At 39.8% G+C, this 23,826-nt stretch overlaps 1 protein-coding gene across 8 annotated transcripts in view; it reads right to left on the bottom strand.

The window, feature by feature from the left end:
- Positions 1 to 23,826, bottom strand: part of ARHGEF6 (Rac/Cdc42 guanine nucleotide exchange factor 6) — a 116,649-nt gene that overhangs the window by 9,616 nt on the left and 83,207 nt on the right. For 4 of the 8 annotated variants that reach the window (XM_070463252.1, XM_070463254.1, XM_070463256.1 and 1 more), the window contains 8 exons: positions 14,807 to 14,945; positions 12,014 to 12,073; positions 9,933 to 10,079; positions 6,034 to 6,120; positions 5,158 to 5,236; positions 3,879 to 4,024; positions 2,431 to 2,568; positions 699 to 719 (listed from right to left, as the gene is read on the bottom strand). In XM_070463252.1, coding sequence (XP_070319353.1) covers positions 699 to 719; positions 2,431 to 2,568; positions 3,879 to 4,024; positions 5,158 to 5,236; positions 6,034 to 6,120; positions 9,933 to 10,079; positions 12,014 to 12,073; positions 14,807 to 14,945 — 817 coding nt within the window. The remainder of the gene's footprint in view (positions 1 to 698; positions 720 to 2,430; positions 2,569 to 3,878; positions 4,025 to 5,157; positions 5,237 to 6,033; positions 6,121 to 9,932; positions 10,080 to 12,013; positions 12,074 to 14,806; positions 14,946 to 23,826) is intronic. The other 4 variants (XM_020875319.2, XM_070463253.1, XM_020875337.2 and 1 more) reach the window with 4 other exon arrangements.

Genomic DNA, 23,826 nt, shown 5'->3' with positions numbered 1-23,826 from the left:
TCAACTTCCATTTGCGAGACAGGAAAATTAAGGCAGAGAGACTAAGTACATTCCCTGTATTCAGACAGAATAGCCAAATGAAACATTTCCTGATAAATAATTTGGAGTTACACGTAATGTACTTACAGCCAAGCAAGGCATATTTTTAATTAGCAGATAAAAGATATATGAATTGTTGGATTTGCCATATGAATAACCAGAAAGTCTAAAAAGTGCTCGTAAAGTGTCCGAGTAAACAGCAATCATCTTATTCCAACCTCCCATGCAATGTATATACAGGATGAATGGATAACAATTGCTACCTTAAAAATAAATACAACAAAGAATTTAATTTCTTCCTGTTAGCCTCAGTGATTTCCTTAGAAAGCAGACAGATATGAAAAACTCACATGTGACAAAAATAACAGGAAAAATAGAAATAGCAAAAAAAAAAAAGCCCATGGAAAACAGACATTTTACATGCTATTTCTATTTTTCCTGTTATTTTTGTCATGCGTGAGTTTTTCATTTTTGTACATATTTCCCAAGAGCCTGCTTTTTTGAAGAAAGTACTTACATGTCAGAAATGTATCTTCATATTTTAGCTACCAATTGTAAAAAGGGACAAAACAAGCATAAAGGAAAGCTTCATTCATCAAAGATTACAGCACAGCATTAAATGATGTCACTGTACACCAAAGATATTGTTCTACCCTTACCTTTAAGATATAAGACATCCTCTAAAGTGAATATGTAAAGAAAGAGAAGATGAGCGTGAGAGGTCGATGGTTATAGTGACCAAATCCATTTATCAATAATTCTAAAACAACATTTGAAATGTTAGTGTTATCACAAATTACACAGAGAGAATATCATCATGTTTCCCACATTAGTTTCAGATGCAATATCATCATGCAAAAGCCCAAGGAATACAGTTCTGTGCAGAATTACAAATGCTGAAAATTACTGAAATACACACTATATAGTAAGAACATATTAATAACTCACTTCTCCCAGCAGAAACAAAGTGATCATGCCTTAGTTTTAATGGATTAGTTCTGTGAAGGATTAAGTCAACTTTACCCTTCAAAGCTCACCTTAATTTGAATTTAGTAACTGACAATTACAAAATATCCATCATTAAAAAGGGGACTTAGGTAACTATGAAGTGGCACTCCTGGTTAAGGTAATCAGAGGAGAAAATTGGATGATTGCAGGAATCACCGATCAATTTCCAAAGCCAATCTCTGGGGCTGTTTTCTGGCCACATTCTGAATAGAGGTACATAATAAAGATTCAGCTCAAGGATTATTTTCCTATCATGTCAGGTTGAAAAGATCAAAAAATCCTCTCGTATCCAAACATAGTTCTACTTTTACTGCACTAAGCATTGGAGGCAACAAGTGAAACAATGGCATGGTGTTTTAAATCAAAACAAACTCAAAACGGAGCTAAGTCTGCGTCACACATCAAAAACACACATTTGGTACAAAAATATATGCTGCCTTGGCACCGTGATTCTAAGACACATCTCATAACTGTCACGAACTTAAATCTTCATGCGGTAAGACCTATTTAAAGAACAGTTACTAATAAATGAGGATCTTTTCTGAAAGCTGGAATGATGAGAACCATGCTAGGGGGAAAAAAAAGTTTGGATGGAAAAGGTAACACTCCACACAGTTTCAGAAGATAGTGACTGGCATTTCCTGACTGCAACTTCGAGACAAGAAAAAAAAAAAAACCTTGAAATACCCATTCTACCCAAATATCAAATGTCCTCTAGGCTTGTTGCTTAGAAGCCTCTTTTTTTAAAGACACTCCTTTCATTAAATTCTTTCTTTCCAACTGCAGCAAATAATTCAGACTTTCATAGTTCAGACCCGGGGTTTGGTCCCATAAAACTTTTACTGATTTGGTTTCATAGATCAAAATGATTCAAAATGCAGAATTGGGTCTGTTTGGTTAGCAATTCCAAGCTAATGAAGTGACTTTTGTTTGAGATGTGTGTACATTATGACCAATTTATAGAATTCTCATATCATCATAAAGGCAAACCAGGGGCCCTTCAGGAGGAGACCAGAGAAACTCAGGCAGTACACGGAAAGCCTGTGGGTATTTAAGACATATGTGTAGATGGACAATGGGGAAATGAAAAATTAAGAAATAAAAAAAAAAAATCAGTGGGAGGGGGGACTGGGATGAGGAATACATGTAAATCCATGGCTAATTCATATCAATGTATAACAAAAACTACTGTAATGATGTAAAGTAATTAGCCTCCAACTAATAAAAATTTAAAAAAAAAAAAAAAATCACTGAGTCTGGCAACTCAAGACTGACTGACTGTATCACCTACCATCAATTCTAGCACATCCCCACAGAACTGTTTCTAATAAGCTACAAAATCAGCTTGTCAGAAGCATTTTATACCATATGTAGCAAAATTACCTCTTTATAACCTAGTGCTGCTGATGGTCTAAGTGGAGGTGCAGGTCGTAGACAACTTAAGCTCCACGGTTTTATAATTTGAGGAGGCTCCAAGGGTCCTCGGGGCTGTCCAGTAGAGCTAAAAGACTGGGAAAATGTCTGATGAGATGGTAGCAATTGGCCATATGACCTCAATCCTGGGCCACACAGTGAGAGAACAACAATAGCTTGGTTGGATCTGAAAAGCCAGGCCCAGAAAGGAAAAGATGGGAAAACAAGTCTCCAGTCGGAGGACTGGCATTTTCCAGTCAAGACTTGGGGCCTCAAAGGAATAGCACAACTCTGACTCCACATCCCATGAGCCCACCCTCCCTCTGTCCTGCGATTTCATTCAAGTCAGATGTTCTTTTTCCCCTGAAAGGGAGGAAAGTGGAATAACAGTCAACATTTAATGAGATCAGTCATGTGTTTGGCACTCAATTAGGTGCTTACATAGGTTATTTTCATCAGAAAAACTTAAGGCAAACTTTAGCAAAGCCAAGTAACCAGTTAGCAATTGGCAAAGTCAAGATTTGAACCCAGATCTGATGCCAAAAGCCCCTTTTCTTCTCACAACACACTATGCTCAAAACTGGAATTTGGGCATCACAAGTTTGAATGTTAACAGACAACACAGCACATCTTCAGTCTCACTCAGCAAGTACAGTAAAATCTCATCAATTCAAATTCCGTGAACTCTGTGATAAAGCAGAAGGAGGCAGCTTTCAAAGTTTACCCTTAAAGGTTAATGAAGAAATGTGATAGCATAAATGAGATTGCATGGAGATGTTTAAGTATTTAAGAAAGTAAACTATCTCTTTTGCCTTAGCATATTATTAATACAAGCACGCTGTTGTTCAGTTGCTAAGTCGTGTCTGACTCTTTCTGACCCCATGGACTGAAGCACACCAGGCTTCTCTGTCCTCCACTATCTCCCGGAGTTTGCTCAGATTCATGTCCATTGAGTCAGTGATGTTATCTAACCATCTCATCCTCTGCCACCCCCTTCTCTTTTTGCCTTCAATCTTTCCAGCATCAGGGTCTTTCCCAATGAGTCAGCTCTTCGCATCAGGTGGCCAAAGTATTGGAGCCGAAGCATTGATGAGCATAACAGTTGCTAAGTAAAATAAATCTTGTTTATCACTAAAACATCTTAGCAGGACTTCTGGTTAGAAAAACTTTGCTAGCAGTTCAGCTGGAGTACCTTAATAACTGTCAAACAAAGCTGCATATCTCAAACTCTGTGTTAATTGGGATGCGCCTCCCCCATAACAAGAAAGCAGAATTAATGAGGTTTGACTGTACTTCTAATCCTACAAATCCAAACTACCCAAAGGCTAAGGGCATGCTCAACACTCTTGTAAGTCCTCAGTAGGCAGGATTTGACAAGAGACTCAATAATCCCTGGACAGGACAGACACGCTACTTACGGAGTGAGCACTACAAGACGATGATGATGTTTTCGATAATGAACTGCAAGAGGCAGGTCCTCTGATCAGCCTGTGCAGATGCTCCAGCCAATCCTGGAAGTCCTGGTTGTTGCCACAGTGGACCACAATTCTCTCTACTATGTTACCTGGATCACCCGATTAGGAGCATTTGGAAACAAAAGACAAGGAGGACCTTGAGCTTGCCTCATTCATAAACACACTTCGTGCAGCTAGGACTTGGGTGTCTATCTTGAGAAGTTTTCATACCTATGAGTTAACCCTGTTGAAACTCTTCTATCAGGAACAGACAAGCCATGATAATAAAGATATAAATACTCGTATTTGATTTATAAAAACCATCCTTGGTTTCTACTGCTTATAGAATCTTGGAAGTAATATAAAACCTCACTCTAAACAAACTCACAGTCCCCAGATTTAAGCACAGGGCCCATCTAGTTCATAGTCTAAAAGGAGAATAGCATACTGCTTTACCCAATATCAAAGATGAAGCCAGATCCAACTAAGACTGGTCTTTAGGCCAACACCAAATCTCGGACTCCCTATTGGGAAAGAAGGGGTTAAGGTCTGGGGCCAGCATCCTAGTGTTAGCCATTGAGTTGTATCAGTGAAAAACGTGCAACCATTACATGGATATCAAACAGGTTTGGCTAAAGGGACAATAGGCCAGTTGGGGGGCATGACCAAGGTGTGGCAGATTGCTCAATCTGTGAGGAAAGTTTCATGGCTTTTCAGCACTTTTTAGAAACACAAGTCTTGCTAATTCATAGGCTGATGATAAAATTGTTGATAAAAGTTCACATCTTTGGCTCCACTGCCACCAGGGAACAGATGACAGAAGGGAGAGAAAACTGTATTTACATCAGTCCATCTTGTTATTTCTTAGCTGTTATGCAAGAGAAGATTGAAACTAATAGCAAAGCTGAGGCTCATGAATGACCACGAGTCTTCCCTCCTCTTGCTGTAACCTAATTATCCAAGGAAATGGGATATACTTTACCATGTCCATGAAAAACTTGCTCATGGACTACATAACAGAAAATAATAGCATTTTTTTAAAATTTTTTTTTCATTTATTTTTATTAGTTGGAGGCTAATTACTTTACAATATTGTAGTGGGTTTTGTCATACATTGACATGAATCAGCCATGGAGTTACATGTACTTCCCCATCCCGATCCCCCCTATATATAATAATAGCATTTATTTATTTAAACCCCACTTCATTTTGAAAAGGATTTGAAGAAGAAAAAATTACCTACCTGTGATTTCAAATGTGGAGTCATTCCCTTCAATTTCATCTAATCTAGTCACCACCATTCCTGCTATTGGTATTTTTCCCTATCAGAAAAAGAACATCCCCATTAATTCTGTGGTTATACATGTCTTTGTTTTTGTTAGATTTTCTGACCCTCTTAGGAACCACTGCTGAATTCTGGCGAGACATATTTCTCCAGTCTGTCAATAGATAATGTGTTTCTCTGCTTTAAATTTTAATCAGACAAGAAAGCAACGGGAAAATGTGGGTTGTGTTTTGCTAACACACTGTAAATCATGAGGTCAGGATTTAATCACAGTTTACCCTTCTAACAGATTTTTCAGGAGAGTCTGTCAACAAAGCAAAAACTCACATTTCATGAAAATTAGTCATTGCTAGGCCAAGATAGGATAGGCAACAATAACTTATAACATGCAGTGTCTTGGGAGTCAACTGAAAGAAGCTGAATTTCCTAAGGAGTTGAATGACTTCATCTCAGAAACCTGAGTCATATAATGTGACTATAATAAGACAATCACAGAGGCAAGTGTCAGCTTTATATCTTCTCAGCAATAATGATATGATCTAGGCCTGGAAAATGCTGCTGTTAATTTACTTAGTTGCAGACTTTGATTTCTGTTTACACATTTATGACCTATCTCATAACCAGAGCAGTGGAGGTCCAGGATAAACTCATTATGCTAACATAAAGGTCTATGTTCAAAGGAATATCTGCTCTCATAAATTGTTTAATTATACAAAGGGTCAGAACATCCTGCCTTTTCTGGCTGGGGCTCTTAATACCAGAGTGGAAACAGTGCATCTAGATGAAAACCTGTTTTCATTATCTGTCTTGTTGCTTTATATGAAATCTACTAACCTGATAGATAAAGCCACTCATCCGAGGACTTGCAGATAACATTATCAAAACACTTGAAAATAACATGAGGTACCGCTCCTCTTTTTCCTGAAGTGGAGGGAAAAAGATTACATGTAAACAGAAATTGCACATTTTGTTTATTAAGAATTTCTGGAAAAAGAAAAAGAATTTCTGGAATAATTTTTGTAAGATAGATCTTATATAAGGCAATGAAACACAAATAGTGATTTTTTAAAAAAAGATACCCAACTTAAAGGTACAAAACTCATGGATGAAACTGGAGCCCATTATACAGAGTGAAGTAAGCCAGAAAGATAAAGACCATTACAGTATACTAACACATATATATGGAATTTAGAAAGATGGTAATGATAACCCTATATGCAAAACAGAAAAAGAGACACAGATGTATAGAACAGACTTTTGGACTCTGTGGGAGAAGGCGAGGGTGGGATGTTTCAAGAGAACAGCATCGAAACATGTATATTATCTAGGGTGAAACAGATCACCAGCCCAGGTTGGATACATGAGACAAGTGCTCGGACCTGGTGCACTGGGAAGACCCAGAGGGATCGGGTGGAGAGGGAGGTGGGAGGGGGGATCGGGATGGGGAATGCATGTATATCCATGGCTGATTCATGTCAATGTATGACAAAGACTACTACAATATTGTAAAGTAGTTAGCCTCCAACTAATAAAAAAATTAAAAAAAAAGTACAAAACTCATTTAATTGTACTTTGAAATATATATAAATCCAGTTTATCTATCTCCTTCCTATACACAATGTGTGTGCTCAGTTGCTCAGTTGTGTCCAACTCTTTGTGACCCCGTGAACTGTAGCCCACCAGGCTCTTCTGTCCATGGAATTTTCCAGACAAGAATACCAGAATGAGTTGCCATTTTCTTTTGAGGGGACTTTTATGACCCAGGGATTGAACCCCCATCTCCTGCATTGGCAGGCGGGTTCTTTACCACTAGCACCACCTGGGAAGTCCATCTATACCTAACAGTTAAATACAAATGACCATGCTTGTTTCCCAAGCATGAAGCCTGAAAAGTCACACTGTTAATGCCTTCTTGCCCATGATGCAACCACAGCACGAGAAAGTCTTAAGGTTGTCAAAGCGAAAATGATTTTACTTTGAAAAGTGGCCAAATAAAGGGGTTCAAGTGATAAGAAATTTATTATGCTCTAACACAGGGGTCCCCAACCTCTGAGATCTAATGCCTGATGATCTGAGGTGGAGCTGATGCAATAATAATAGAAATAAAGTGCACAATAAATGTAATGTGCTTGAATCATCCCCAAACCATCCTGCCACCCCTCTCCCATTCGTAGAAAAATTGTCGTCCCCAAAATCCATGTCTGGTGCCTAAAAGGTTGGGGACTGCTGCTCTTAACACATGTGTTAAACTCTTCCTAACATTACTGTTAATCAGTAACTACACAATAATTATTATACTCACATAAAACAAAGAAGGAAATACTTTTTTAAATGGCACTAAAAGGAAATTTTGGACACAAATGTTTCTCTGAACTCCTTGAGCAGATATACAGTGAGTAAATGCCAAAGATGGCGCTGGGCTTGCACATCCAGCCATTTTACCTACAATTATCCTCAAGCCCAGCTCCATCTCCTTCCTCCTGCTTGAGAAGAGCAACGTTTCAAGGCTAATTTTTCTAACAAGTGTTCTGCATTCTCTCCCATCTTTCTCTTGGTTGGCTTCCTTCTACAGACATCTTATCTCCTGCTCCTGCTTCCAGCCACTTCTCCTGTCTAACTCGCTTTTTCTGCTGCCTTTAGCATAGGCACATCTCCTGTCCATTTCATAGGCTTTCATCTGCCCCCTGTGGCTTTATTTCTTGACGTTTTATTGCCAAATTACTGGCTGCTTTCTTTTTCTCCCCATTGATCCCTCCCTAACTGCACCCTTGTCGCTCTCTCAAAGTCATCAATCACTGCCTTTTTGTGACATCCCATGGCTTCTCGGTCTCCATACTCTGACCCTTCTGCAGCCCTCAGCAGTCTGACCGCTTTCAAATGTTCTTTCTGGAATTTCCATGACAACACACTCCCCTAATTTCCCTCTATCTTCCACTTTCTTCTTCTGGCACTATTTCCTTCTTGCTTTACCCAAGAGGTTTATCCCAAAGGTATGAAAGACTGTTAGAGTCGCTACATTAACTTTCCCCAAGGTATCTGCATTTTACATGAGATTGCTTATTTTTTTCTAGTGTTTTTTTTATTGAAGCCTAGTTGATTTACAGTGTTTCAAGTGTATGGCAAAGTGATTCAGATGTATATTTTTTCAGATTCTTTTCCATTATAGGTTATTACAAGATATTGAGTATAGTTCCCTGTGCTATACAGTAGAATCTTGTTGTTGATCTAGTTTATGTATAGTAGTTGGTATGTGTTAATCCCAAATGCTTAATTTATTTCTCTCCACTTTCCTCTTTGGTAACCACATTAACCCAAAGTAATGAATCTCTGACACAGACCTGTCAGGGAGTAGAAGAAGATATTTGGGGAGGGAGAAGATGATTGTAGTACCCAATAGATCATGCAGGTGATATAATCAACCTTCTTCCCCTACCCCGCCCCCTTCCTAAAAGACATAATCCATCTTCAGGCCTTTGTGCTTCTCTCTGGACATTTACTTCCCAAGAAAGCACATCTGTCAGCGACATGTAAGCCTCTGCCTCTAACTCTGACCTCCTACCCACATTTCTATACCTTTTCAACGCCTGCCTACAAGTCACCTCCATCTAGATACCAACCATCACTTAAAGTTACCAGGTCTGAAATGACATCTGTCATCTCTTCTAGCCCCTGGATCACCACTTCCTATAGGCTTTCCTTTCCAAACAGGTCTCAGACTTGCCCCTTAAGTTTCATTCTCTCCACCATCACCTTCTTGGGCGGGGGGTACTTACTTACCACTTTCCAACCCAGCTGGCCTGTCTCCAGCCCCATCCCCTCCAGTTGAGTGGACATGTACGGCTGCAAGATCAGAGAAGGCAATGGCACCCCACTCCAGTACTCTTGCCTGGAAAATCCCATGGACAGAGGAGCCTGGTAGGCTGCAGTCCATGGGGTCGTGAAGAGTCGGACACGACTGAGCAACTTCACTTTCACTTTTCACTTTCATGCATTGGAGAAGGAAATGGCAACCCACTCCAGTGTTCTTGCCTGGAGAATCCCAGGGATGGGGTCGCACAGAGTCGGACATGACTGAAGTGACTTAGCAGTAGCAGCACGGCTGCCAGATGGTGTCATAAACAGCCCTTTCATTGTGTTTCTCTACCTCTCAGGCCTGGCATGGTTTCCTGCTGCCTGTTGCATCCATCTGAACTACCCTTGCCTGACATCCGACATTCTTCACAACCTGCCTCACAATCAGCTCGCTCTTGCACTCCGCCTGGGAGGTTTCCTCTGCTCCCAATCAAGTGCCCTGAAGAACAAAGGCTGCCAAGTTCCTGCTCTCTCCTGAGACAATAAGGACCTCTTCCTTACAAAATCTTCCCCTCTTCTCTTCATGGCCCCCTCCTCCAGTCCTGTCTCCATATAGTCTTTCCTTGCTCTCTCCCCTCTCTGAACTTCTGTGGAACCTACTGCTGGGATGTCACAATCTGTCATGAACTATTTTGATTTGTTTTCCAGTTGCAGTTTGGGTATTCATCTGTCTCTAATGAGTACTTTGAAGGGAGAGATCAAGATCATGGCTGTTCTTTCCTCCTAACTCCCTCCCACAGCACCAAGCAGAGGGCTGGGCAAAGAAGAGGTCCTCAGTTTCTGATGCGAAAGTTCGAGTGTTTGATCTTGATGGGAGAAGACATAAAGGAAGAAACATATAAGAGATGGAAGAAGTGGTGTTGAACTGTGAAACCTCTTACCTCACTTGTTCCACACTGCACCATGACTTGTGACATAAAGATCACATTCCCCAAGGTTTTAATATCGTCCCCTTCCCATGCCTGAATAGGTTCTGAAAGGATCTGCAGCTCCAGCTGTTTTCTCTTTCTGAGATCTTGGCACTGCCCCTACAGAACCAAAGCAGAACATAATGAAACAGGAATTCTTCTGAAACAGACCTAAAACAAGACTAAAATAAGATGTGGTTCTTGACTCTCAGATTTCGACTGAGTCCTTGTTCTTTATCACAAATCCCATCACCAGCTCCATTCTGGACAGACAGAAAGGTCTACTACCTTAAATCACTAGCCTTGAGTCCCCAGACATTTTTAAGGAAGAGCTACTTCTTATTTTGTCAAAACATCAAGATAAACTGGTAGAAGGGGATTGTCTCTCCCTCCCTGCAAGGAGTATGGGAAGATAAGCAGAATTACACCAAACGGGGACAGTACATTCAGATCTGCTGCTTGGCATCCCCGTTGGTTCCAGCTCCCCTCCATCTTGTCTATCTTTGCATGAAGAGTGCTTTGAGTTACAAAGCAATCTTATTTTTCTAACTCAGTTTCCAACCAAATAACATCTTAATTTATAAAATGACTCCAAGAGTTATTGAAAAAGAGAAAATTAAACTCCTTATGCCACAGTGATTCAAACTGATCTTATAATGAAACATGTGCACCATCCTACACTTTGTTTTGGGACTAGTAGTAGGTTGCTATAAAAAGTACTAAGTTCATTTTTATCCTTAAAAGGATTAGAAAAAGAGATACAACTGAATTGCACAAATACAAATTGAAAATACAAGCCAAGAAACAATATGTGGGCTATAGTTACTATATATATATCACTGTTTCAGAAAATGCAGTTATCTTAAAATAATTTAACAGTAATCAATCCAAATTGAATATGAAAATAAGCATATGATTAGTTATAGTCCTGTTTCCAAATGACTGTCATAGCATTTTGGGATGTGTTTTCTATAAAATCTCTGCTGTTCCTTTCAGGTAAATGGAAGCTTGAAGAAATAAATTGATACATTTGTGAAGCACCTGGAATGGGAATAAGTATACTATAACCATCAAAGTAACTTGTACAACATGTAAAATGATTAGAACTAATTTGTTTTCAAAAGAGACATGTTATATTCAGTCTACACAGGAAAAAAGAAAGGGGACACAAATAACAATAACAAATGCCACAGGTTTCAGTGGCCTGTTCTATTAGGTTGAACCATATCAAACTGCCAAACTTTGACTATTTTTTGTCTTCCACAGGAAATTTAACCTGATAACTTACTCTCTGGTCTTCAACTTGCTATTTAACTGTGGACATGTCAGGTACAGATCTTTCAACAGCAACAAAAATGAGGTGATGGTGAAAGTTGCATCATAATCTTACAGCAAGAATCAGTAACTGAACATTTATCTCCATCACTTGGAATACTATGGAACTGTCTAAAATGAAGCTTAACTTAATCAATGACCCCAAATAACATTTACTTTCCTCCTAAAATGCCACCAAGTGGTTTTACATCAGTGGTTTCAAGAGGACATTAAGCCATCATGCTCGAGATTTAAGATAAAGGTACCTTTGATAGCAATCTGTATACAGCAATTGTATTTTAGCTGGTTTTTTTTTTCCTTTTAGATTTGATGAAGGACTTCTTTTTCCTATGCAAAGAATAGACTCACACCTTTTGGCATAAGTAGATGAATCCAGTATTGATGCCAATCAGTGAAGGACGAGTTGCACAGACGTAAGGTGAGCAACACAGGGGTAAAGACAAAGACACAAAAGGAAACCCCCCACCTACACAGCCATGCTTAATGTGGCAGAGACTTCAAATGTGAGGACTTTACACCCTCAGCCTGGCAACCTTTCACAGGTAAGCATGATGTTTGGAAGACAACATTAAATGAAACAATCACTGCAACACGGTCACTAGAGCTTACTGTTTCCACTCCAAAGACCTTTGCAAAAGGAAAGAAACATTACACACAAGTCACTGTTTTAGAAACAAAGACTACGAAATAGAGAATAATAATTTTTGAGCATCACATACCATGAGAGTTTTGAATGCTATGATTGCTTTCAGAATATCCTGGTGATCTGGATGTGTATCCTATCAAAAGAACACATTTTAAAACAGTATTAAAGGAGAACAAATCAGTGGTTGCCAGAGGGTGGGGTGGGAGGAAGGTGTGGCTGCAAAGAGATCAAAAGAGGACATTTTTGAGGGATGATGGAACTGTTGTGTATTGCATCAGTGATGGTGGTAACTCAAATCTATACATGGGGTAAAAGTCATAGAACTGTACCTCAAAGAAAAAAATCAGTTTTGCTATATGCTAATTTCAAGATTACAAAATAAGACAGCACTTGAGCCTTTGGAATCTCAGCACCTCTAATGATTAGGTGATAAAGAAATTAAGACCGTTCGGAATACATTATATATTTGGTAACATATATTTGGTTATTGAGGCAAGAGTTTCCATTTCCCCTTTTGCTACTATACTGTGGATAATACATAATAATTATTTGGGGTCATCATTAGGTTGTGTTGTTAGTAAATGATAAGAGGTAGGGAACTGCGGAAACTGAGTGATGCTCAGAGAAAAATCAATCCAATCTCATCTGCTAAACCCCCTCCATTTTCTTTCAGCAGACTAAACCTGGCGGATGGGAAAAAATTCCGTTTCATAACATGTGCTCCTTCTTCAGTAAGCTTATTTGGTCTGCAATTTCATAGGACTTACAATCCCCAAAAGTGAACAGGTTCAAAAAGGGTTCTGAGGGTCTTCCCTGGCGGTCCAGTGGTTAAGACTCTGTGCTTCCAATGCAGGGGGCAAGGTTCAGTCCCTGGTTGGGGAACTAAGATCCCACAAGCTGGGCAGTACAGTCAAAAAACAAATTAGCTTCAGAACGAATAAACAGCCATTTTTTAAAAACTGGCTTTGAGGAGTCCACACCTGCATAACTCTTTATGAAAGGAAAGTGGAACTCCTTGGGGAGAGATCCAGCTAAGTTTTGAATTTCAGCAGGAATAATGGGAAGATATCTGCTGTGCAACCAGCCTCCAGTGATAAAATACAGAGCTGAGTAGACTAAGGGTCTAACCCAAGCCAAGAACAGCACTGCTTATGAAAAGAAAGGTTGTATTCCTTTATAAACTCATCCTTCCCCAAATCAGCTGACCACTGCGAAGTTCAGATGTTACTCTATCATGAGCCGGCAGCCATGCTCAGTGATCAGAAAGCTGGATAAAGTGTCTTACCAGATGGTGAATTCATACTTGGGGTGTGTATAATCTCATAGTGGGAAATGAAAGGCAGCCAAAGGCAGGTGACCACCAGCACATGGAGAAGGAGTGGAAACAGGCTCCAAAACAGAGGATCCAGGCAGGAGGAGCACCTGGGATTTTATCTCCTCCAGTGAAGTGTGTATTAATATTTGCACTTCAGCACTGAGCAGTTACGGAACCTGAGGCCGCTCATTTCTGAATTTTTGTGAGAAACAAGGAGGGGCCAACCTCAAACAATTCAGCAAATTAGTTTAGCTTTTGGAAAGCCATCCAGGGCTCAACACCTTGCCGGGCTCTAACTGAAATGTCATTCTGGCTGGCATTACTCACTGGCTCCCCACTGCCTGCAGATTTCTGGCAGGTCAAAGAACCTGAGAATGTGGTTTCGCTCAGAGTACACACTTTCAATCCTTACAAATGCTGACATGACTGGCAGCGTGCAACCTTTTTCTTTAAAGATATTCAAACCCTTTCAAACCTCAAAACCTTTCCCCAGACACAGGAAGAACAAGTAGGGTAAATGCAGCCTCCAGGCCCCCCTCACCCACCCACAACCCCATCCCCCAGGCTCCGGCACACAAGAACCACTCAAGAAGCTACCCCTGTTGACTGGCTTTTAATAAGAGGATTTGGGCTCTTGAGGCAAAAAATGCAAGGGGACTTTGATGGAGATGTCTGGCTGCATAAAGAAAGAAACTGAGAGTGGACCCATTTATTCTTCTTTCAAGAAATACCAGAATCTTCCACTGTAATCTAGCCTCAGAAAGCTGAATGACCGCAGTGACCTAGGGATAAATGCTCCTGTCTATAATAATAATAAAAAAGTTCTGCGCATTTTCTGATGCTGATTTGCTTTGTTTATCTCCCACAAGAAAGTTGGTTCATATATCAGAGCAACAGAAGATTTCTTGGTGAAAGAGCTCTCTGTAGGACCACCATCTGAGTCAACCAGGAGCAAGACCGAGGCTGGGAGAAGGGAGGGGAGGGAGAATGACCATGAATATTTAATAATAAAGAGTATCTTTCAGTTATTAGATGAGTAAATCTGGGGGATCTAATGTACAGCATGGTGACTATAGTTAATAATACTGTATTGTATACTTGAAAGTTGCTAAACAAAAAAGGCATTAAAAGTTCTCACACAAAAAAAGTGGTGGATGTGCTAATTAACTTGATTGTATGGTCATCATTTCACAAAGTACGTGTATAATGAATAATCACATTATAAACCTTTTAAAAGTCACGTTATACAATCTAAATGTATACAGTTTTTATTGATCAGTCATACCTCAAAAATAAAGCTAGAAAAAATTGATAAAAATAAGTCCAAAAATTAAAAATCTTCAGAGGAAAAAAAAAGTCCCCTTTTTATCTTGTTGCATAAAGAGGAAAACTAAAAGCCCAGGAAGAGGGAAGACTGGGTCAAGCAAATTTTGAAACCAAGATTTTTCCTCAACTCCTCACCAAGGCTAGTTTGGAGGCAGACTGGCTGCTGCCTCCATAGCAGAGATCCATACTTTGTATGTGAGCTTAAAACAGTTCACCTTCCCTTACCTCCATGTGCCGTTCCAACTCTTGTAAGAGTGTAACATACTTTTCCAGTCGCATGAAAGGTTTGCTGAGGCTTGTTGTTAAAATGAGGATACCTGGACTGGACGCACCTTGATTTTCCATAAATCGTTCCAGATCATCACTGGCAAAAGGACGAATATAGTTTTGTTATTGCTTAATATTCCATGTAAAGAGATATCGACTGAACATGATTGTCCTGTATTTCACAGCATAAAAAACCAAATAAATTTTGTGTCACCAGCCCAAATGCTGTCCAACGCATTTCAACTCAATTCCATCAGCATGGCACGCAACACTGGGTACAGTGGTGAGCCAGGCACTCGTGACCCCTGGCTTCGTTTCCTCATCCAACAATTATTTATTGAGCATCTACTAAGTGACAGGTTCTGATCTCTGTTGGGAATACAGCTGTGAAGAAAACAAAAATCTCTGCCCTTAAGGAAGCCTATACCCAGAGTCATGGGGTGTACAATCTATCAGATGATCTTAATGTCAGGTTTGGAAAGTCTTTTCTGAGTCCCTGCAAACATTTAGTTACTGGCTGGCGAGATGCCAAAGAGAATAACTCACCAAGTGCTCTCTATCACCAGAACATCACTTGCAATGTTCCAGAATCAAGTCCTAAATTCAGACAGCAGCATGTCTCTATGACTAATCACAAAGTCACTTAGCCTAGGATCTGAAAACATGCAGCAGGTTACCCAAATAACTCGGCCAAAAATAAAAAAAGGACTGTAGGGAATTCCCTGGCAGTCCAGTGGTTAAGACTCCAAGTTTCCACTGCAGGGGGCACAGGTTCAATCCATGGTTGGGGAACTAAGATCCCACATGCCAAGTGGTGGGGCCAAAAAAAAAAAAAAAAAACCTCTTAGGAACCATGTCCTGCCAATGTGTAACCTTGGGTTTTCCCTGCCCTTCAGCACATTCTGGATTTTCTCCTTTCCTCCATCTGGATTCTGAGTCCTAGGGCTGCAAGATCATTATAGTTCACATTTCTGCAAAATAGAATTAAAGAAGGAAATCTGCTTTATCACTTGACCCCTCTCCTTCCTTGCTCGCCCATGCATATCCAATCTATCACAAGCCTTCTTGTACCTGTTCATTCCTTTCCATTCCCACTGCCACTGACTTAGTTCAGGCCTTCATCTCATTCGGTCTGGTTCACTTCAATAGTTTAGTGGATCCCCTGGCTTCCAGGCTTTCTGGTTTCTGAAACTCCCTGCAGATCACCACTTTACTCCTGCTGCTTTCCTACTTAAAAACCTCCAATTGCCTGAGAGATCAATTCTTAACTTTTTAGACTCCCACTGACCCCACCAATCTTCTCATCACTCTCCAACAGGAACCCTGTACTACCAAATGACCTATTTATTCTCCCTAGAATACATCTTACGTAGCACTTTCTGACTACGGCATGTTGGAATAAGTTGTATTGTGTTCAAAGAAACTCACTATCAGTGATAACATGCTAGGGAGTTGGGGTGGCGTGGGTTGCAGGTTACCCTACTATAAACACTCTCCCTCTCCCTGGGCTTTTGTGAGCAGGAGAGAAAAGAACGGAGTTTCAGTTGTTAAACAGAAACCTTGAATCACACAGAATTAAAGGAATGTCAGAGGACAAAGAACTGGGAATTGCCACCTTCACGGCAGCTGGAGCTCATCTGAGTGGTCGCACCTAACCATCAGTGCTGCCCGTTTTATCAGTTTCTGCAGTCTTGGTCCAGAAGCAGCCAAGGGGATTGAAGTGCCCTGGACTTGAAATCATAAAACAAATTTGGTGACCCTGGATCAGTTACCAACCTCAGCTGACTCATCTGTAAAACAGAGATAAAACCTACTTCCTACTAAAATCGTGAAGCTTAAATATTGAGGTTTATAAGGCTATTGCTTCATGCGAAGTCTTTGCATGCATTTGTTCTTGTTTAATATTCACTACAACATTTTCACACAGGTGTTATCTTCATTTTACAGACAAGAAACATAAGACTCAGGAAGGATGAGTGAAAGCAAGTAAATAGCTAAGTTGGGGTTCATACCCAAGTCTGTTGGAAATCAGTACCATCTGATGCTTGATGTGGAACACAGCAATGGCATGGGCCATCTCTGAGGTCTAAATCATGAATAAAAGGAGGGTGGGGGCTTAGTTGACTTGAATAACACAGGGAGAACTTCTGTAAGAAATAGTCCTTTGAACCAGATCTGAAAGAGACACGTGCACCCCAATGTTCATCGCAGCACTGTTTATAATAGCCAGGACATGGAAGCAACCTAGATGCCCATCAGCAGACGAATGGATGAGGAAGCTGTGGTACATATACACCATGGAATATTACTCAGCCATTAAAAAGAATTCATTTGAATCAGTTCTAATGAGATGGATGAAACTGGAGCCCATTATACAGAGCGAAGTAAGCCAGAAAGATAAAGACCATTACAGTATACTAACACATATATATGGACTTTAGAAAGATGGTAACGATAACCCTATATGCAAAACAGAAAAAGAGACTCAGATGTATAGAACAGACTTGTGGACTCTGGGAGAAGGCGAGGGTGGGATGTTTCAAGAGAACAGCATTGAAACATGTATATTATCTAGGGTGAAACAGATCACCAGCCCAGGTTGGGTGCATGAGACAAGTGCTCGGACCTGGTGCACTGGGAAGACCCAGAGGGATCGGGTGGAGAGGGAGGTGGGAGGGGGGACTGGGATGGGGAATACATGTAAATCCATGGCTAATTCATTTCAATGTATGACAAAAACTACTGTAATGATGTAAAGTAATTAGCCTCCAACTAATAAAAATAAATGGAAAAAAAAAAAGAAATAGTCCTTTGGACTTAGAAATTATAATACTAAGTGAAGTAAATCGTATAGAGAAAGACAAATATATCACATATATGTGGAATCAAAAATATGATACAAATGACCTTGTTTACAAACTCACATAGAAAACAAATAAACTTATGGTTACTAAAGGGGTAACAGGGTGGGGAAAGGATAAGTTAGGAGTTTGGATTAGTAGATACAAACTACTATATATAAAGTAGATCAACAACAAGGTCTTACTATACAGCACTATATTCAATATCCTGTGATAAACCATAATGGAAAAGAATATGAAAAAGAATATATATATATATGTATAACTGAATCACTTTGCTATACACTTGAAACTAACACAACATTGTAAATCAACTATATTTCAATAAAAAATTTTTTTAAAATAGTGCTTAATGCAAGTCACTAGGGAAACATCTAAGATAGCCTGCCTCTGGGTCAGATTGGCTTAAACTTAGAAAAAAAATCATCGCATATAAAATATAATTAGGAAAATAACTCGAAGTAGGAGAGTGCATTTGAGTAGAAATGTAATTTTGAGAAAATCACGTTCATAATTTCTTTTCAATTTGGTAAACAAGTCTTATTTTTCCTTTCCATGACTAAACAACTACTGCATCCTCAATGTTCTACTCAAATTGATACAAGGGTTACAACAATTAAAAGCAAATGTTAATGTGTATTTTACTACTTTCCATGCAGCATTCTAACTTCTAGGCTTGTCAAATACTACAAAAGAATTTCTTTAATTTTCCCAATATAACATGAGATCACTATGTCAGAATAAAACACTGGTTACTGGGGAAAAAATAACATTTGACTATTGCAACAAAAGAAGAAAATTATCTTAAAGTCACTGCCCATTATGATAAATAGATCCTCAAAGACACATTTTACTTAGCCAAATAAATCTAATGCACAAATTAATACCATTATACACAAATATAATATGCTAATATATATCACTACACCAAAACACAATCTGTCTTTCAAATATAGCTTTTAACTTTATACAGCCTATTTGAAATGTCTTTTGAGTTTAACACGTTCTGTATGTGTGATGTAATACAACAGAAGCAGTTTTCAATGTGTGAATGTTGTTTGCAACTCAGTATAACCTTATCTCACAGAATGGACACGGTGGATGGGGCTTTGGCACATTCTGGGTTGGGCTGGAAAACTCAAGAAAATTATACATTATAACGACAGTACAGGGCTTAACTATCTCATCTGACTGTATTTCAGTAGACTCTCTGCATAGATTTCTACTTCGAATGATGATAACTCCATCTAAAGCAGCTAGAAAAGGGTCAGGCTTTCCCCCCTTTTTGCCTCCCTCTCTCGCACCAGCCTTTCTTGGGAATCACTGTAGTCGGGAAAGTGGTGGTGAGACATGAGGCGCTGGGAGGCTGGGTCTGGCCAGTGGAAAGTCCCGGGGATACCACTCCCACTGGGTGGGGTGGATCTCACTTAGCCCTTTTTTCACTGATCCAGTCCCAGAACCTAGGCTGCCTGCTGCTTTCCTGTCCCCACCACTCTTTGTTTGTGATTAGTCTCACTTGCTCCCTTCCCTGGTTCCTCAAAGACAGAACAGAATCTAGTCTCAGAATTTTCCCTATGTTTTACGTCCCGGAAGCAAGCACACAGCTCTGGGTTTTTCTCAAAGTCTTCACTGCTGACAACAATGGTAAACAAGAGAGTGAATAAAACTAACAAGAGGAAAAAAGGACACGTGGTGTTTGTGGTAGTTGCCACAGCAGAGCCGGAAGTGAGGTCCACATCTGCCTCCATGCTCTCTCTTCCTCTCTCTACTCTGTCGGTTCACACCGGGTCGCTCTCCCTCGTGAAAAAGAATGGATGCCACACTGAAGCATGGGAGAGAAGTGGGTATTTTTGTAAGGGTGGAGTTACTCCCAGAAAGAAACGAGAGCTACAATAGCAAGCCAGAAGGGGAGGGAGAGGGGAAATCCCAAAAGACCTCACCCAGGGCAGAGCAAAAGACCGGGGCAGTCATTCAAATATATGTAAATATGGGGAACATATCAAGGTTGGGGTCCGCTTTATATCTCGAAATCCAGAAAATGGCTTACTGTACTTTTCACAAGGTACCAACACACGATCATAGCATTTTAAGGCTCTGTGTGTGGGCTCAGTGCCAATCGTCATAAACATTTCTAGAATGCTACTGCCACCTGCTGGCAGAAAGCAAGATGTTCGCCTGACTGGCTTGCTCTGACTCGGTGATTAGTGAGTGAAAGTGAAAGTCGCTCAGTCGTGTCCGACTCTTTGCGACCCCATGGACTACACAGTTCATGGAATTCTCCAGGCCAGAATACTGGAGTGGGTAGCCTTTTCCTTCTCCAGGGGATCTTCCCAACCCAGGGATCAAACTCAGGTCCCCGCAGATTCTTTACCAACTGAGCCACAAGAGAAGCCCTTGTGATTGTCCAGCTGCTAAATACCGACAGCTTTAGCAGAAATCCAGCAGTGTCCCTATTTCAGCTGAAACCTTCATGTAAAACACGATTTTAATCTGAGTTTTCATTCTACTACGCTTTGCCTCTAGTATGTCAACATAAGTTATCACAGGATGCCTAAAAAAATAGCTGAGATTATACTAGAAACACCATTGAGTATAATCCCAAGTATTTTCATTTTCATTCCTTACACGTAAATAAGTTACTAAGATAAAAATTCAGTTCTATGGGACTCAAGTAAGTCTTCCATCAATTCAAGGGATATTATAAAACTCTCAAAAAAATCACTAACCATATGTAAAATAGATAAATAAGGACCTGCTATATAGCACAGGGAGCTATATTCAATATCTTGTAATAACCTATAATGAAAAAGAATAAAAAACTTGGGGCTTCCCACGTGCCCCAAGTGGTAAAGAACCTGCCTCCCAATGCAGGAGACATAAGAGACTGCGGGTTCGATCCCTGGGTCAGGAAGATCCCCTGGAGGAGGGCATGGCAACCCACTCCAGTATTCTTGCCTGGAGAATCCCATGGACAGAAGAGCCTGGCAGGCTACAGTCCATAGGGTTGCACAGAGTTGGACACGACTGAGGCGACTTAGCACACATGCGCACACACACACACACACACACACACACTGAATCACTTTGCTGTAAACATGGAATATTGTAAATAACTATACTTCAATGAAAAAAATCATTAACCAAAATCAAGCCAATAGGATACAGTAATTTTCCCCCCAAAGTTGAGAATCTTTATATTAATTGTGGAGCAAATTTTAAATCATAATGTTTGAAGGAATCTCTACTGTTATTTATATTTTAAATTCCTAACATGGATAAATACAGACAGTACCATTTCAGCACACAGAATTACAAGAGAAAATTCTTCAGTTGCGAACTTTCAAAGATGAGAACGTGGTACTTACTAATGAAGACCTGTTGGAAATGGGGGCCCAGAGAAAGGATGAAGGGAGACAAGAGGAAGAAGAAGTAACTGCAGAACTGAATAATTTCACGATGCAGGAAAAGGCAAGGGGATTTTCTTTATTTGAGGAGGCTCTGTTAGTCACAGGACCCAAACGTAGAATAGTACACAAAGGTTGCAGCAGCCATTCAGGCTGCAATCCAGAGCATCTCTGACAAGAAAGAAAAAAAAAAGAGCTACTACCCAGACATCACTGGATTGTTTTTTCAAGAGGGTAGATAGAATTGAATCCAGCAAGGAACCAGAACCTGTGCCATCAACATCAGGCATGAGTGAAATTGCAGCTTGCCCTCCGTCTCCTATTGCTCTACCATCTCCCACCATCCTCCTCCCTCCTCCAGTCAGTAACTCTTCTTGCCTGTTCACTCGATGCCAGCCCTGTATGCCAGCTGTTGTACTGTACTACTGTACTTTTCAAGGTACTGTACTGTAAGATTTAAAATGTTTTTATTTTTTGTGTTTGTTTTTATGTATTATTTGTGTGAAAAGTATTATAAACCTATTACAGTACAGTACTATATAGCTGATTGTGTTAGTTGGGTACCTAGGCTAACTTTGTTGGACTTATGAACAAATTGGCCTTACAAATGTGCTCTCAGAATGGAACTTGTTTGTATGTAGGGGACTTACTGTATCATATAATATTGCTTATATGTGGAATCTAGAAAAATGATACAGATGAACTTATTTGCAAAGCAGAAATAGAGACAGATATAGAGAACAAACGAATGGACACCAACAGGGGAGGGATGGGTGGGATGAACTGGGAGATTGGGATTGACATATATACACTATTGATACTATGTATAAAACAGATAACTAATGAGAACCTACTGTATAGCACAGGGAACTCTATTCAATACTCTGTAATGGCCTATATGGGAAGGAAATCCAAAAAATAGTGGATATATATTTACATGCACTTGATTCACTTTGTTGTATAGCCAAAACTAACACAACAGTGTAAAGCAACTATACTCCAATAAAAACAAAAATAAATAAATATAAATAATTTTTTAAGACAGAAAATTCTCTAAACACTACAAAAATCTGCCATCTGAGGTACACCATTTCTTTCCGGTATTTATTCAGCATTGCTATTCTTGGATCAGAAAAAAGAGAATATGTACTCCTATAAATGGCAAGCTAACATGATGGGGATATCTTTTTATAGGTATTAAGAAATTTACCCTTATCCACACAGGATGTTTAAGTATCTATCACAGAAAAATGCCTCTGAACCATTTTGTCTTTAATGAAGATAAGTAGTAAAGTATGAAGACATTCCTGGAAATAATAAAAACAAATTCAAGACTGGCGTTCCCTTGGGGGAGGGAGCAAAGGAAATATTGGAAAGTATGCACAGGGCTCCAATTGCTGCTATAATTTGTTTCTTAAGCTGAATGGTGGGAATGTGGGTGTACTTTATTTTCTCTCTGCTCTTTGTGTGCTTGAAATAGTGCATGATTTTTTTCTAAAAAACAACAAGTAGCTGGTAGAAGTTGAATAAAGTACAAATGAGGAGTGACAGCAACTACCTTGCCGGGTATTTGTGCACACTGTTTCATTGACTTCTCACACCACCCTGGCAAGGCAGGTGGTTTGATTTTCATTTTACAAGTGAGAAAACTAAGGTTTAAAAGTGAAGTGAATCCTGTTTACAATAGCTAGAACATGGAAGCAACCTAGATGTCCATTGGCAGACAAATGGATAAGAAAGTTGTGGTACATATACACAATGGAATATTACTCAGCTATTAAAAAAAATGCATTTGAGTCAGTTCTAAAGAGGTGGATGAAACTGGAGCCTATTATACAGAGTGAAGTAAGTCAGAAAGAAAAACACCAATACAGTATATTAATGCATATATATGGAATTTAGAAAGATGGTAATGACGACCCTATATGTGAGACAGCAAAAGAGACACAGATATAAAGAACAGACTTTTGGACTCTGTGGGAGAAGGTGAGGGTGGGATGATTTGAGAGAATAGCATTGAAACATGTATATTACCATATGTGAAATAGATGACCAGTCCAAGTTCGATGCATGAAACAGGGCACTCAAAGCCGGTGCACTGGGACAACCCAGAGGGATGGGATGGGGAGGGAGGTGGGAGGGGGGTTCAGGACAGGGGGACACATGTACACCCATGGCTGATTCATGTCAATGTATGGCAAAAACCACCACAATATTGTAAAGCAATTAGCCTCCAATTAAAATAAATAAATTAATGTTTTAAAAAGTGAAGTAAATAACCCTGGATAACACAGCTTCTAAGTGGCAGAATTGTAAACTGAGACAATATAAAAGTGGTAAAAAGTTTAGGATCTAAAATCAAGGACCTAACAGAAGCATAAGAGATTAAGAAGAGGTGGCAAGAATACACAGAAGAACTATACAAAAAAAGATCTTAATGACCCAGAGAATAACCACGATGGTGTGGTCACTCACCTAGAGCCAGACATCCTGGAGTGTGAAGTCAAGTGGGCCTTAGGAAGCATCACTACAAACAAAGCTAGTGGAGGTGATGGGATTCCAGCTGAGCTATTTCAAATCCTAAAAGATGATGCTGTGAAAGTGCTGCACTCAATATGTCAGCAAATTTGGAAAACTGAGCAGTGGTTACAGGACTGGAAAAGGTCAGTTTTCATTCCAATCCCAAAGAAAGGCAATGCCAAAGAATGTTCAA

The sequence above is a fragment of the Odocoileus virginianus genome, unplaced genomic scaffold (assembly GCF_023699985.2).
Source record: "Odocoileus virginianus isolate 20LAN1187 ecotype Illinois unplaced genomic scaffold, Ovbor_1.2 Unplaced_Contig_1, whole genome shotgun sequence".
Classification (NCBI taxonomy): Eukaryota; Metazoa; Chordata; class Mammalia; order Artiodactyla; family Cervidae; genus Odocoileus; species Odocoileus virginianus.
This window is presented reverse-complemented; position numbering and strand designations above follow the sequence as displayed.